The sequence below is a fragment of the Lissotriton vulgaris genome, chromosome 3_1, assembly GCF_964263255.1.
Source record: "Lissotriton vulgaris chromosome 3_1, aLisVul1.2, whole genome shotgun sequence".
Classification (NCBI taxonomy): domain Eukaryota; kingdom Metazoa; phylum Chordata; class Amphibia; order Caudata; family Salamandridae; genus Lissotriton; species Lissotriton vulgaris.
Genome location: NC_141689.1, coordinates 511,909,825 through 511,925,580, shown reverse-complemented (window position 1 = coordinate 511,925,580; position 15,756 = coordinate 511,909,825). Strand labels below are relative to the sequence as shown.

Genomic DNA, 15,756 nt, shown 5'->3' with positions numbered 1-15,756 from the left:
GATCCCTAGCAGGCTTGGGGAATCATAATAATCTGGCCCCCGCATTGATTTCAGCACGACCCCACAACTTCTGGACTTTTGATGAGTCTCCAATAAGTGCAAGAGCAGCAACTCAGAAAACATCAATATAGACGTTCGCTAGGTGATTCCAAAAGAGGGTTTTTATGCTGACCTGCTTCCCTCCCACAGTACCATCCTGGCGCCTCAGCGAGAGGATCACCAAGGGTGGGTGTTCCCTCTTAAGGAGCCACGCTAGGAGGTGCCCCCATTTAGCCCCCTTCCTGTGCAACAGATGGCAATAGTCTTACCGGACTAGACAGTCTAATCTATCCCAGGTCTCCCCTACATTTCTCTGGGCCATCAGGAGTTCATTCCATCCCTCACCCAGAAGATGAGAAATTCTCACTCTATACCATAACCGTTGAGGCCCAAACAAATTCCTTCATCCAGTACCCAACTCTCATTCTCAATAATGATCTGGGGAAAAGCTGTACCCAGTATCAGGCTCCATAGATGCCACCTCTAGCTGCTGCTCCCCTCAGCGACGCCTCACTCAGCGCTCCACTGCCAGTCCCTGGCTCGTCTGCTGCTAACAGTACCACTGACTTCAGGCCGCCCCCCAACATTTCTGTTTTGTGATCATGGTGCTTACTGACTTCAGATTACATCAGGACTACTTAGTACATCTCCCAGCCCTGCCTGCCCCGAATGTCTACAAGGGGCTTGCTCCTTTTAAGCCCACTTCACATGGGATTGAGGAAGTTTATAAGCCCTTGCTCAATACCTCTTTGAAGATGTGAAGCTCTCATAGGAATGTTAGAAATTTAATTTAAAAGCTCTAGTGACGAATTGCAGGTGATTAAACAAAAAAGGTATTTTATTAAATTGTCCCTTTTGTGAATGCTTTTTCAGAGCTTTTATTTCACCAGGTCCCTCTTGCCAACTCCTTTGCTAAGAGTAAAACAAGCCTCTGCAAATCAATAGGTCTCGCATTTACACAAGTTTGAGCTATTGGCATTGTAAATGACAATGCCTTTTAATCATGTTTTGGTTTTTAAAACATGAATAAAAGGCATTGTCTTTTACAATGCCAATAGCTCAAACTCTTGTAAGGGCGAGACCTATTGCATTCTAAATGCTTGAAGGCATCGCTGAGTTGCCCCTTCTGTCTCCCATGGCCCCTGAAGAGCTCCCAGTTTGCTGTGAGTTAAATAAACAAGCTGGTGGTCACAACTGTGCACTGAGAGACCCTCCTGCAGTAAAAGAAACTCATTCAAGAAGATAGTGCTTACAGACTAAAGAACACGTACTGTGTAACAACTGAGCTAAAAGGGCCAGTTCCAATGGAAGGTTACAAATGAAGACAAAGCTGCACTAAGGAGGAACTAACAGGCCAAATAAAGAATTTTAAGCCAGCATTTACGAAGGACAATGACACAAGCCAATGGCAATTATGGGCGAAGAGTGGGCCAGGCTTCAAGTACATACTTCAATACAGCATGGCTCGCAGAGCAGCGCATGCGCTGCCCAGGCTCGACCTAAACCGTGTCCTACTCAAATAGTCTATAAAGTCGAAATGCATGTTTACTAGCGGGTAAATGCTTATACCCTTCCTTTCAATTTTACAACTTTACATTTTTTGTTGATGACAATCCTCAAGCTTCTCCTGAATGTAGTTAGCCAGTTTATCCAATGAACATCCCTTTAAACAGCAAATATGTGTTTACTGGGGAGGAAATGAAAGTATTTATTTAGCAAGAGCAGAGTCTTGATGGCAACAAAATCAATTCACATAACTAGGGAGTAGGTGCCAGTGTGAAGGGCCATAGGTTTACTAAACGCAGAAGGCAAGAGTACTGGTGGGACATGCATACAAATGTATTGTATGTAAAGCCCAGTTGTATAGCCCAATATATTCAGGTTGGTGGCTTTGTAATTGATATGGAGAAATTTGAACTTGATACATGCCACAAAGTGAGCCTCTAAACATACTTAACAGTTGAGATGTTGGGGTTGTAATTGCATAGGCTGTTACTTCAACCTGGTACTTAAACCAAGCAGTTGCATGGAGGACAGCCTACAGCATGAGCGTTGGTGCTCGGGAAGTCAGTGAGCAAGTTTTTGTGTCAGTCATTAGGTAAGACTCTAGCAAACAGAAGGAGATGATGGACGGAGCGCTGAAACTTTTCAGACACTCCCCCCTGTCACAGATCTGAGTTGAATCCATCATCGTTCTTTAGCTCACTTCGCCACCTCAGTTCAGACCCAGCTTTATGTAAATCAGTCTTGACCCTCTGCCACTTGGGAACAGTCCAGCCCAAACTGCCAAGCCAGGTCTTTCCTGAAGCGGAAACAAGCATCCTGGGACCGGTTTCTGGGTAACGGCCTTCATCAGCCCGGCTAGCTTCAATCCAGTGGCAAAGTGAGCAAGGGACCTACGTCTGGGCATACCCTGCTAACTTAGGTCAGGCAAAGAAAACACAAGGAGATGACGGACGGAGCGCTGAAACTTTTCAGACACCCACCCCCAGTCACAGATCTGGGTTGAATCCATCATCGTTCTTTAGCTCACTTCGCCACCTCAGTTCAGACCCAGCTTTATGTAAATCAGTCTTGACCCTGTGCCTTATGGGAACAATCCAGCCCAAACTGCCAAACCAGGTCTTTCCTGAACCGGAAACAAGCATCCTGGGACCGGTTTATGGGTAACACCCTTCATCAGCCAGGCTAGCTAGAATCCTAACTGATTTGCCACTGGATTTGCGAATAGTAAACAACCTGGTATTAGAGGGTATAGTTCCATCAGACAGCTGTCAGACTACGTAACTTACTTAGAATCTGTCCTAGAGCAACCGTAGGGTGTCCGGCTAATAAATGAGTGCTGCGCGGGGGCCCCAGGTGTACTAGCACTTAACGCGCTTGTATAGTGAAGAAAACGCAGTCTCTCGATCGAAATTAACAGAAGAATTCTCAGGAACAAAGTTAATTCACCCCAGGACGGCATTAGAGCATGCACAGGGGGTCGAATGTAAAGTGTTCCATCAGGGCTGTAGCAGCCCGATAAGGTAACCCCAAACTTCAAAGGCGATCATAAATAGCTCTAGTGTTTGTTGTTATATTCAACAGCGGAGATAAGATGGTGGTAACAGGTGCCTGGATGAAGTAATCTCAGTAGTAGTTCGGTGAGGGACACATGAGAGAACACAAATGAATTCCAATTACACCTTATCATGTGGGGATACCTATAACTGTAATATCATTTACAAAAACAGCGCTACTGTGTTTCCTAAGGTTCATAATGGATATCAGTGAAAGCAGTTTGCTTTCTTAACTACTGAATGTGCACAGCTCGATTACAGGTATTTACAAATGTAGTCTGTTGCAAAAAAATGACATACTACAGCCTTTCCTTTCACTTTCTGTGTACCCCAGCAAGGTTGTCACACAATTCACTTTACTTTTCTTTCTATGACTGCAAAGGGAAAGATGTTTGTAATCCCCAATTCCCACCTTAAAAAACTTAAGTAGCAGTTTGTCTGAATATATAGCCTGGCAGTTGACCTCGGTCTTTGAAGCACAGCAAATGTGACAAGATAAATACAGAATTTAAGGGCATCTTTATTTATTGCTTGGACTTTTGCTACACACCAAAAATCTCCTATGCGACACACCAGTGGGTCGTGGCGCACAGTTTGGGAAACATTGCACTACAGAATTGGGCAGTAGACAAGTCAGGTCAGCCACTGTGAGTGGCGGCATTCTTCTCTTTCACAAGAATGACATCTGGACACAAAGTAGTTCTCTTCAAGGCCAGCGAATAACATGGCAAAATTATCTTTTTTTTGTTACCAAATGTTTGCTTTTAGCCATTTCTTCATTCAAATTGGCAAAGCCCTGGCAGCTCCTCTGACAGTAAAGTTTTACAAAAACCCTAACACAACAAAACAAGCATTGACAAAGCCAAAAGGCTAGCAACAAACACCAGACCAATTGGTTTTACCAGTGCTTGTTCAGCTACTTTTCAGTTTAGTATTGGACGATGCCATTGTTTCAGAGGCTGAAATCTGTTTTGGTTCCATCCAATTTGAGATAGGCCGTGAACACCCAAATTTAGGTAAGCTCAGGCGGTAAGGTGCAGGTACATGTTGCCAGCATATTAATGAAATGTGATGTCCTCTTAGTCATAAGGAGCCTCCCACCCCAGAAGTTCCATGCTGACACTGGAAACCAGCATACTATTCTGCCAAAATGTATATTTCTAAAGTCGCTATTTTCAATTTTAGGCAGTGATGAAGGTCCATGGATCAAACTTAAGATGAAGGATAAATATGACTACTATTACAATGTGGAAACGACGGAAGGGACTTGGCTGGAACCCGAAGGAATTTTACTGAAGAATACATGGCTAACAAGAGAAGAAATACAGGTAGGAATTATAAGTGGGTAAAAATTGAACAGGATTCAGTTCTAGTCATGCCATAATTCACTTCCCATAAAGTCTTAGTGAAGGTAGAGTTAAACAACAATTTGTGTTTCTCGCTAGATCAATTTTTGAAGAATGTGGTGTTACAGGCAGAGCTGCCGGCTTTTTGTGTTCTGACCCTGTGCCTCATGGGAACAGTCCAGCCTGAACTGCCCAAGCCATGTCTTCCCTGGACCGGAAACAAGCATCCTGGGACCGGTTTCTGGCATTTCAGCCGTCATCAGCCAGGCTAGCCTGAATCCAGTGGCAAAGTGAGCAAGGGACTCACGCCTATTCCCATGAGGCACAGGGTCAGTCTGATTTGCATATGGCCATGTTTGAACTGGTGTGGCGGAGTGAGCTAAAGAATGGTGATGGATTATACCCACATCAGTTGACTGGGGTGAGTGTTTGATTTGCTCAAGCACTCCGTCCATCATCCCCTTTTGTATCACTTTGTTCAGCCTAAGTTGGCAGGGTATGCTCAAACGTGAGTCCCTTGCTCACTTTGCCACTGGATTCAAGCTAGCCTGGCTGATGACGGCTGTAATGCCAGAAACCAGTCCCAGGATGTTGGTTTCCGGTCCAGGGAAGACATGGCTTCGGTAGTTCGGACTGGACTGTTCCCATGAGGCACAGGGTCAGACTGATTTGCATATGGCCATGTCTGAACTGGGGTGGCGGAGTGAGCTAAAGAATGGTGATGGATTAAACCCAGGTCAGTTGACTGGGGTGAGTGTTTGATTTGCTCAAGCACTCTGTCCATCATCCCTTATTGTATTGCGCTGTCTTTGTGTTGTATCAGGCTACTATATGTAGGGTGTGTGGTTAGAAGGGTTTTGTCTTTGTTTTGATCATGTGTGAGAAGTGTTTCCATGTCTGAAAAGTGTTTCCATGTCTTGAGTGAAGGCCACAAAGGTGCATTTATGTTATGAGACATAGCGATGTGCTTAGCACTGCGATTGGTGTCGCACTGTGAGAGATAGGCACATAGTTTCCAGTTTTCAGTTAACTGGCAGCTTTGAGCAGCTCTGCAAGTCCTTTTTATCAGATTTGCTATGATCATAGTGAGTTAATACGTTACTGCAATGTCCATTGTGAGTTATTTTGTTTAACGTTATGGTGCTGAGCAAGGCGTAGGTGAAAGGGAGAAATGGTGGAGAGATCTGCCGGGATGGACTTAGTTAATATCATTCCATATCTGATTGTCGTGTTTTGTAAAGAAGCAGTCCAAGTATGCGGCGTGTTGAAACCTTAAGCGCTGGACTAGATTAAAATCCTCTGTTGGTCAGCAGCATGTGGCAGAATTCTTTAGTTATTGCGTGCCTTTTCAGTTGGTGATGATTGGATTATTTGCTGTGGACTGGAGAAGAGAGCAGGCTGGTTGAGCTGGAGATGCACCATTTTGTGGCAGCTACCATTGCCACTTGTTTGCGGAGGAACGTTTGATAACAGTAGTCGACTCGCGGTAAACCAAACGCCAGTCATGCGGCCACACGGAGATCACCAAAGCAGACTCGGGTATATCTAAAAGAGAGACCCCACCTAATAGGAAGATAACACGAAGGAAATATAACAAAGTGGAGCCGCATACGAGGCACATACTTTTCCTCTTCACAAAACTAAGCATCATTGAACAAAAAAGATCTCCATACACTGACAACGCACCTTTTTGAGAATTTCAAAACATAGATCAAGCAATGGCGACATTGAAGGATAATCAGACGCCCCGTGCCCGAAAACGATAGCGAACATTTTCGAGAGAAGAGGTACACAGCTCAGCCCTGAGGAAGAACCCTGTAAACAGAATAAAGGGTTTGGAAACGCGTCGGCTGTTCGGCTGTTTTAAGGGAACCTAAACCTTGACGGTTTAGCTCGGAGTATCCATCTACACGAATATAGGGCGATTTCAGCAAAAGTTACAAAGCCCAATGCGTCTAGTCCCAATAAATATGTATGCTGGGTCGTTAGGACTAGCAGAAAAATAAGTACAGGTGTACCACATTGAGTTGCTTTATTGTTGAAATAGTCATGTGTAATTATCAATGAATGTTACTATTTATTATTCACAAAGTATCACATGTATGATTTATGTTTGTATTGTTTCAACTGTTTAAGGTATGTTTAAACCTCTGACGTTTGTATAAAATGTAAACAATCCGAAATTTGAAAAGAAATGTATGAATGAATACACGAACCTTCGGAATCTACTTAAAGAAGGTACATAGCTGCTAAATAAAAAGCAGTTGTGAATTAAATTCGAGCCCTGGCACCTCTGTTTTGGTATAACTTGTTTGCCTGCAGCATCAATCTTCTTGCTCTCCTTATGGGCCGAAGGTGTATCACCTGGGAGGAGGGTTCGAGTAAATGCCATCTTACGTGCATATGCATGACAAGGGTTTTACGAGGGGCATGCTCACAAATTGTTGTGGGGCTGCCATGTACCTTTTTTTCAGTTGAGGCATGCCAACTTATGTTTTCACCGGATCGTTGACGTTTTTGGCCAAACACTGTACCTATTGAGCATGGGTAGGTGTTGAACAGACTGCTCAGTTTGCAGAAGAATCTCAATGAAAAAAATCATCTTCCTCCACATAGTCTCACTTTATGGTGGTCTGCCACCTGTTGGACAGTCCCATGATATGCAGTTGTATTGTCCTTTGCAGAAAAAAATACTTATTGTGCTAGGTGCTCACATAGTTTTGCTATAATTTGCCAATCGGGGGTGAAAGATGTAGAATAATGCCCATCAATGCAAGAATGCCATGTAATTCGAATGAAAGAGTTACAAAAGCAATATGTTTCTCCTCTCAGAAGAGACAGAATTATAGTGGTTTTCCTTAATAGGTGTCAGTGAAACTGGTGTAGCCTTCATTTGCATTAACGGACTAGGTCTAATAATTGGGTTCATATGAAGTAAAGTTAAGTGTTGCTTCCTTCCGCTAATGATGGATGCTTTTTGATACTGAATGAGGAAACTCTTCGAGGAGAGGATGTGGTGTTACAGCCAGAGCTGCTGACTTTGGAACTGGGGAACCAGATTTGAATCTCTGCGTCGGCTCAGAATCCTGAGATTCTGGGGAAATCACTATCACTCTGCGCCTAAAAAATTAGTGTGACCTCGCGGAATGTAACAGGTGCTCATGCAAAGCGCTCCAATACCTTCAGGTCGAGTTCACACTATATAAAACTGCAAAGAAAAACTGAGTTCTGTCCTGAAAACTCTACATTATAAGGGTAGATTGTTAGTGCTTTCACAACCTATTTTGTTGACATCTCACCTAATTAAACTAGTAGGACACAAAGTCTAAGAGCTTAACATATTATGGTCCACTGTCAGATTTGGATTTTATTGAAGGAATTTGTATCTAATGAAATATAACACCATTATGTTTATATTTATCTGGTGCAATTATTCTCTTCGTTGTGCCCCCAAAGTGGAACATACCATGTGGATTTTGATGCTTTCTTCACCAAAACCCTCATGACTGTTACTTCCTAGGATTTGTTTCCCTGTTAAATATCTGCAGGTATGACCTGCTGAAATTCATCCAGACGATGCAGATTTTATCAAGCCATGGGCCCTTTTACACATTGGGCACACTTTTCCCTGTTTGCGCCATGGTGCACCTTAAAGCAGGTGCGCCACGCACAAACAAGGAAAGTGTGCCCTATTACAATGAATGCGCTGACCCAAGGGCAGTCGCGAAGGCGTGCTGCCCTGGGGGCAGAGGATTCAAGTGAACAACAGAGCGACTGAGAAGCAGCTGCTACATGTTTCACTGTACACGCCGCAATCTGCCAGCACTTTTAAGAGGGGAGAAAGATCCCCTTGCAGGGGACTGTACCTGCCTGCAAGGGGATGTCTGAGTGGTCCATAGAACCCCCTTCACCCCCTCCAAAGGGCTCCCAACTCGAGGCGCACTTACAGTGCACCACCTTTTAAGTGGCGAGCTGTCAATGCACCTCCTGACTGCTTCTGTGCCTCTGCACTCGTGGCTAATACGCTGGGCACAGAGACAAACGGATTTCCTGATTTCCATAGGGCCACCCCCCCATGTAAATGAGGGAACGCCCGCTAGTGAATGTGTTGGTGCTATATGTGTGCCAGTGCTATCTATATTACAGAAAGAGCCTATGCGCCCCTTGGTAATACCAAAGTGCCCCGGGGCAAAGCGGGAGCACACACCCAGTGTGCCTCCGCAGCGTTTCCCATAATATGGCCCCTGGTGTTTACTAGGTGCAGTCAAATCTGCATAACTCACAACCCAGTTGCGTGTTAACAGGTGTCTGCACACATATCAGAATTTACCAGACAATTAGGTATGTTTATATGAAAAATACTGCAGAAAATACAATGGAACATTAGAACATGATTTGGTGCTTTGGAAATTATCTTTGAACGTGTGTGGTGTCATGTTACATATAAAGTGTAGTGCATTAGCATAGGTTTGGTGTACCTTCGTTGTAGTAATCAGGCATGTAGTTAGGCCCAAGTGTTGGCTTGTAAATTGGAATCTAGGGGGGAATGATACTAAACCTAAATGTCTATTTTCTGGTATTTTGTTTCTGGTATCTCCTTAAAAAGAGTATCCCTTGTTCAGACCTTTGTTGTTTGTCGAATAATATCAAAAGGGGCATAAGGTACAATGTATCATTGAAAAAGCGGCTGCAATCCAGTCCATTGTGATCTCTTGTGTTGAACGCCTCCACTGAGTCATTATTGGTCTTCATTTTGTGTGTTTTCCAGTTCTTCTTCACCAGACCTAAACCCACCTGTGCTTCTTGCTTGATTTTAGTATTAATGCCTTTAGGGGAAAAGATGAAACAAAACATTCTCTTGTTTCACCGAATAGATCCTACAGCGGATCCTAACTTGTTTTCCTACTGACTGTGAGTTTCTTCGGTGATTAAAAGGGTTAATAAATAGGGAAATCTTGCAAGTAAATCCACGAATTGGGTTGGATGTTGTATAGGAAATCCTGGCTGCCAGTTCTGTATTTAGTCTTTGAAGTGGTGACTTGGAGATTTATCCATGAGCTGCTTGAAGCAGGTGTAGATCCTCCTCGCTATTGCCTGTGAGGTGTTCTCTGCATTTCACTAATGTAGTGAAACTGTAGTGCTTATGTGTTGTAACAGTCCTTAAGCAAAGAGCTCTGAAACCCTTGGGGCGTTGTTTGCACTTTATAAACTCAAAATAAATACATAGTCCCAGTGTGAAACGCAGGGAGCTTCAGGCGACTTTCAGATCTGCATTTGGGGCATGGTTCATGGCATGTCTTCGATGCTTTATTCATTCTGGTTCCCAGGCGGTCACACATTGACCCAGTTAGTGTCTCACCCGCCGGGACAGGCTGGTGACGCAGAATGAGCCTTGGAAGGCATCATCACTGCTGGAAACAATACAGGGAAAGAGACTCCCTTCTACAGAGTGCCAAGAAGAGCAAGCACAAAGGGTCAGAAGCAGTATGAAACAGCAACAAAACAAAAAAGTACAGGAAGCAAATCCTTCAATTGTAAACCTTTATAATATTAATACAATACCCTGTCCTTGAATATATATCAAGCATGAATATTGAAGGTCAGTGGCTCTTTATGACACGCGAACTGGGAGTATAGCATGTGAAGCATAGCATGTATAGCATGAACTTTGTCCACGTGCTTTGTTGAGACAGTTTACACACTGTTGAAGACTGTTTTTCTTTTGTTCTTGATTTTGTGTGGGTAATGAGCAGGTCACTAGTCCTGGCACATTCGTGTGTTGCTCACTATAGTTCCAGACTCCTTACTAGATGTCTGGTGTAGGGTGAAAATGAGTCTTAATATCCGAATGGAAGCTTCCGACACTGGTTTCCTGATTTACTTGTGATGGTCATCAGTCCATTGTTTCAATGGACTGCCTGTGTACAATCCTAAAAAAATAATGCTCTTTCCTCACGTGTCCTGAATTATTTTTCTACTGCGTGCTCTACAGACTTCTAAGATAAAATGTCCTATGTGATAAAACTGCCTCTCGGTGCTCTTGAAATGTAGCAGCCATTTTATCCCTTGCTATTTTGTCTTCCACTCACTGGCTAGCAGTGATTCATCCTAGTAGGCGTTGAACTGTCAGCCCACAACTTTTTTTCCGTTTTGCTCCAAGGGTGTGAAGTTGTGCAGCCGCCGTCTAGTGCTGACCAGCTCCAGATACTCTGTGGAAAGTTCTGGGGTCAAAAAAGAGAGAATGTCTGGAGAGCAAATGTTGATGTTCTACCTAGCAGACATGCATAGTTTGTGCTATTTAAAGTCCTGATGGGCTAGTTCTCTGCTAGAGGAATGGCACTTGAAATCATGGCCATAGCATTCCGGAGGTGCGGTGTATATTACAAAGAAAATCTTCATGTCAAACTTAGTGTGATTGACAGTATCACTTCTGTCAGCTGAGTTACAGGCCTTGGTCTGTCGATCCCACCAGGGGTGACGGGGGTGGTACCATAAATGCAGCATGAATGGAAGTGATTTGGTACTGGGAGGTGATTAGAGCAGCACAATCCAGGGGTATTGTGAAAAGATGTAACGAGTGGTATGCATTGGAGCAGGTTACATATGAGTTAAAAAGTATTGTGTGGGTGTGAATTTCCCTGTCTAAGGTTGTGTGAGGAGTGCAGGTATCCATGCCTGTGTACGAGAGTGTATATATGATATTGTACTGTGCCCACAGCTGATAAAAGTTGTCCATCGCAGAATGGTGGTAGTTCCCAGGATTTTGTGGGCATCCAGAGCATTCGGTGATACCCACCCCTTGTGTAATGATGGCCCCTGAGCAGATGGTGGTAATTTTTGCATGTTTTCTTCATACATGTCTTGATCATGCCCATCCCTGCTGTGATGCCGGAGGCGGCATACTTGTTGTAATTCTTGCCATATTTTGGGCATCCATGGCACAAGTATTTTACCCAGTAGGCATATCACTATTTTTGAGAAAATGATGGAACTTCTTGTCAAATTACGTGCATGTTGCGGCTTCATTGTGCCAACTCATGGTATATTGCTGGCTCTAACAAAATTTGAGAGTTCTTGCCATATTCTGTGCACTGATTACTGACGCCCACCCCTGTTGTAATACTTGCTCTGGTAGACCTGTTTTAAATTGTTGCATGTAGGTGTCACCTGTGACCAAATGGCATCTGTTGGAAATTACCATCTTTTGAGTGGTGTACTCCCAGATTTCTGCCTTGTCTTTGTTTGTCCGCTGTAGAAGCCTGTGCATATTACCCAGGCTAACTAGTGATAAAGTGTCTGTGCTTCCTCGTTCAACATGATCAAATTGACATTCACCAAATTGTCATACTTAACGTACCTATAAGGCCCTAGTATATGATACCCAAAAGGTACCCTGGGCCCGTAAGTTAAATGTCATCAGAGCCTGCTGAACCTATTCGGCCCCCACTGCAATGCCAATGCAAACATGACTGCAGGCGTGCCATGTATAGCTTCCCTGGACATGTTTTAACTGAAAACGCAATCAGTCAAAATACCCTCTTTTGACGGGCCTAAACCCTCCTTATGAATGCTAATAAGTCAACTCTAAGAAGGCCTTCCTGCCCATCAGGAAGCATGCATCATATTTAACAGTAGAACATGTAGAAGTTTAGTGTTAAACATGCCCTTACTTTGAAAAGGCCCAAATGCTATTTTCACGGTTTCAGGGGTTGTCTATTCCATAGTAAAGTATTGGAATACAATATTAAATCAAATATTGCTATATCCACATAGGACACAGCTACAGAGTTGATTCTTGGGCTTTTTAAAATATGTATTACAAGCTCAATTCATTGGTAAAGTCAGATTCGTAATAAATATTTCTTACAAGCATTGCATTTTACCAAAGCATCTCCATTGTCCTTGGGTGATTCATTTCACTGCAATGTGTACTTTTCTAAAGCACTTACTCAAAAAAGTAATTAGAACTGAGTGTGGCCCCTGCGGCCCTAATACATGCTTACCTCTGTCTCAGAGTTCTTTCCTTTTACTGATGGACACGATATGCTTTCTGCAACCCTGCCTTTTTGATTGTTCTAGTCATTACTCAGTTTTTCCATTGAAACAATTATGTATCGATGTTTCATCACATATGTGTGTGCTACGCCTGAAGGAACACCGCCTGCAAAGGCTCTCTCCCACATCTGGCTCACGTAGGGCTTTTTGCCAAGCGGTTTTCTCATCTGCCGCCCCTAAGTGGAAGCTTATTGGTTTCTCCCCCGTGTTGTATGTGGTCTGTTTTGCATTGCCCCCTTACAAGGGGGCTTTCCAAGTTTCGTACTGCAAAGGCAGCGTGTAGGTAAAGAATGCTCTTGCACAAGGAGAGGTCGTGTAATAGGGGAGTTATGGGCTATACAGGAGCGTAGCTTGGTCAGTAAGATGGGGGGCGGGGGCAGGTGAGCCTCAGACCTTCCATCAATCATACTTGCATATAAAGTTTCAATACATTATACGACAAGCAGGGTGCATGAGAGGGACCTAAGGGGCAATGGAAAGGAAGAGAAATCCGGATTGAAATGCGTTCTAAGAGAGAAAATGTTTTGTGAAATAACCAATAGTTTGAGGAACTTCCAAATTGTATGTGTGAACGTAAACATTCCTGGTGAAATCTGACCATCATCACCCCCCCACCACGAAGCTACACCCTTGGGGCTATGCTTGCTAACGAACAGTCAGTCCCCTTCATGCCCAAGACTGTAGTCACCTCAACTGTATGCCACAGGATAAGAAAGCAGTACAGAATACCGAGACCATACATTGTCTTTTTTTTATCCATGGCTCCATACTTTGCATTTTGCTTCGAAGAAAGATCCTGATGTGCTAATTGTAGAATTCTGTACTAGCCTATCATTTTCTGTATATTTATTGTTGTTCCTCTGTTTTCTCTCCTTTACCCCTTCCTTACGCAGGACGGCCGAGAGCCATCCTGCACCACAGTGCTCGTGTGCGCAGGATGGCTCCTGGCCATCCTCGCACATGACAATTGGAAATCCCTCTGTGCCTTCCCTCCCTCCCCCCACAGCCTCGGGAGATGGGGAACAGCTTCCCCATCTCCAGAGGCTGTCTGTTGTTTAGGGGCAATGAAGATCAGCGCACATCATGTCGCGCTGACCTCATTGCACAGGAACCGAAACTAAAATTAGCTAATAGGCTCATTTCCGTTTTACTTTATACGTACTCAGGGGGCTATCTCAGCCCCCAGAGCACGTAGAAAGTCAGGAGAGGTATCATTGGAAAGGGAACTTTACCTAGTCTCTACCGAGTAAAATCAGACCTCACTTGTGTGGCTGTCCAATGAGTCTGCTAAAAATGTTTTTTTTTTTTTTTTAATGTAGTGCTTAGAATTCGCTTAGAATTCTAATACCTATGTTTTTGGTTCTTCCCAGTCACAGGCATTTGGTCCACCCACACAAGAGAGGTATCATTTTACTCAGGAGAGCAAGGGGAATGCTGGGTGGTAGGACATTTGTGCCGGGAAGGTGATCCCACGCAAAAATGTATGGAAAAAGTAATTTCTTTTAGCTAAATTGGAGGTGTGCAGGGGATTCTGGGTAGGGAAACGTTGGAGGTCCATGCAAGCCATTCCTCACTGGCCTCCTGATGGTGTCTAGTTTTCAGAAATGTGTGGGTTTATAGGTTTCAGTAGATGGCCGCGTGCCAGGGCCCAAAAACTCAGGTACCCCCGCAAAACCAGATAGTTTTATTATAAGTAATTTTCAAGTCTCCACACTAGGTTTTGGGCCCTTGTCTGTCGTGGGCACTTGACCCACCCACACGAGTGAGGTGCCATTTGTATCGGGAGACCTGGGGGAATGCTGGGTGGTAGGAAAATCGTGTCAGCCCGGTGATCCCACAACTTCTCCACACAGAAATCTGAGAAAAACGTGATTTTTTCAGCAACATTTGAGTTTGCAGTGGATTCTGGTTAGGGAAACGTTGGGGGATCCATGTGACAGCCCTTGCAAAAGCAGGTCATTTTCAGATTCAATGGGGCCAACTCCGCTTTTGGTCCCAGGGTCGGCAGCCAACTAGGGAAACCTACCATACCCAAACATTTATGAAAACTAGAGACCTGGGGGAGTCCAGGGCTGTATGCCTTGCGTGGATCCCCCATAGTTTCCCTGCCCAGAATCACATGCAAACCTTCCATTTTGCTGAGAAAATTCAACGTTTTCCTCACATTTCTCTGTGGAAAAGTTGTAGGATCACCGGACTGACAAAAATTTCCTACCACCTAGCGTTCCCCCATGTCTCCTGATGAAAATGGTACCTCACTCTTGTGAGTGGGTCAAGTACCAGTGACAGGCAAGGGCCCAAAACGTTTTGTGGAGACATCAAAATTTCCAATCACAAAACGATCTGCTTTTGCAAGGGGGTTCACATGAGTTTTTGGTCCCGGGCTTCGCGGCCATCTAGGGAAACCTACCAAGTGGTATCAACATTTATGAAAACTAGAGACCCTGGGGAGTCCAGTGAGGTATGGCTTGCGTGGATCCTCAGTTTCACAACCCTGGGTTCCCTGCAAACCTCAAATTTAGCTGGAAAACCCCCCACATTTTCCATACATTTTTGAGTGGGATCACTGTGCCGGCACAACTGTCCTACAACCCAACGTTCCCCTTGTTCTCCTGAGTAAAATGATATCTCACTTGTGTTGGTGGGCCTAAGGCCTGTGACTGGGAAGAGCCAACAACTTACAGATTAAAAGTATAGCACTGAGAATTCTAAGCGCTACATTTTTTTAAAAAATACGTTTTTAGCCGATTCTGCATTGGACAGCCACATAAGTGAGGTATTATTTAAATCGGGAGTTCAAGGGGAACGCTAGGTGGTAGGAAATTTGTGCCGGTACCGTATTCCCACACAAAAATGTGTGGGAAAAAAGTGATTTTTATAGCTAAAACTTGAGGTTTGCAGGAGATTCTGGGTAAGAAAACATTAGGGGATCCATTCAAGCCATACCTCACTGGACTCCCCATGGTGTCTAGTTTTCAGGAATGTGTGGGTTTGGTAGGTTTTCCTAGATGGCCGCGAGCCCAGTGCCAAAAAACCAGGTGCCCCCTTGCAAAACCAGGTAGTCTACACAGTATGATTTAGGCCATTTCCTGTTGCAGCCACTATGCCTACCCACAAAAGTGAGGTACCATTTTTATTGGGAGACCTGGGGTAACGCTAGGTGGTAGGAAATTTGTGTCAGCCCAGTGATCCCACAACATTCCCACACAGGAAATTGAGGAAAATGTGATTTTTCTTTCAGCTAAATTTGAGGGTTG

General features: G+C 44.2%; 1 protein-coding gene across 2 annotated transcripts in view; it reads left to right on the top strand.

Moving 5' to 3' along the window:
* IQGAP2 (IQ motif containing GTPase activating protein 2) overlaps positions 1–15,756 on the top strand; it is a 1,114,959-nt gene that overhangs the window by 854,792 nt on the left and 244,411 nt on the right. For both annotated transcript variants that reach the window (XM_086960756.1, XM_086960757.1), the window contains one exon: positions 4,284–4,426. In XM_086960756.1, the coding sequence (XP_086816882.1) occupies positions 4,284–4,426 (143 nt within the window). The remainder of the gene's footprint in view (positions 1–4,283; positions 4,427–15,756) is intronic.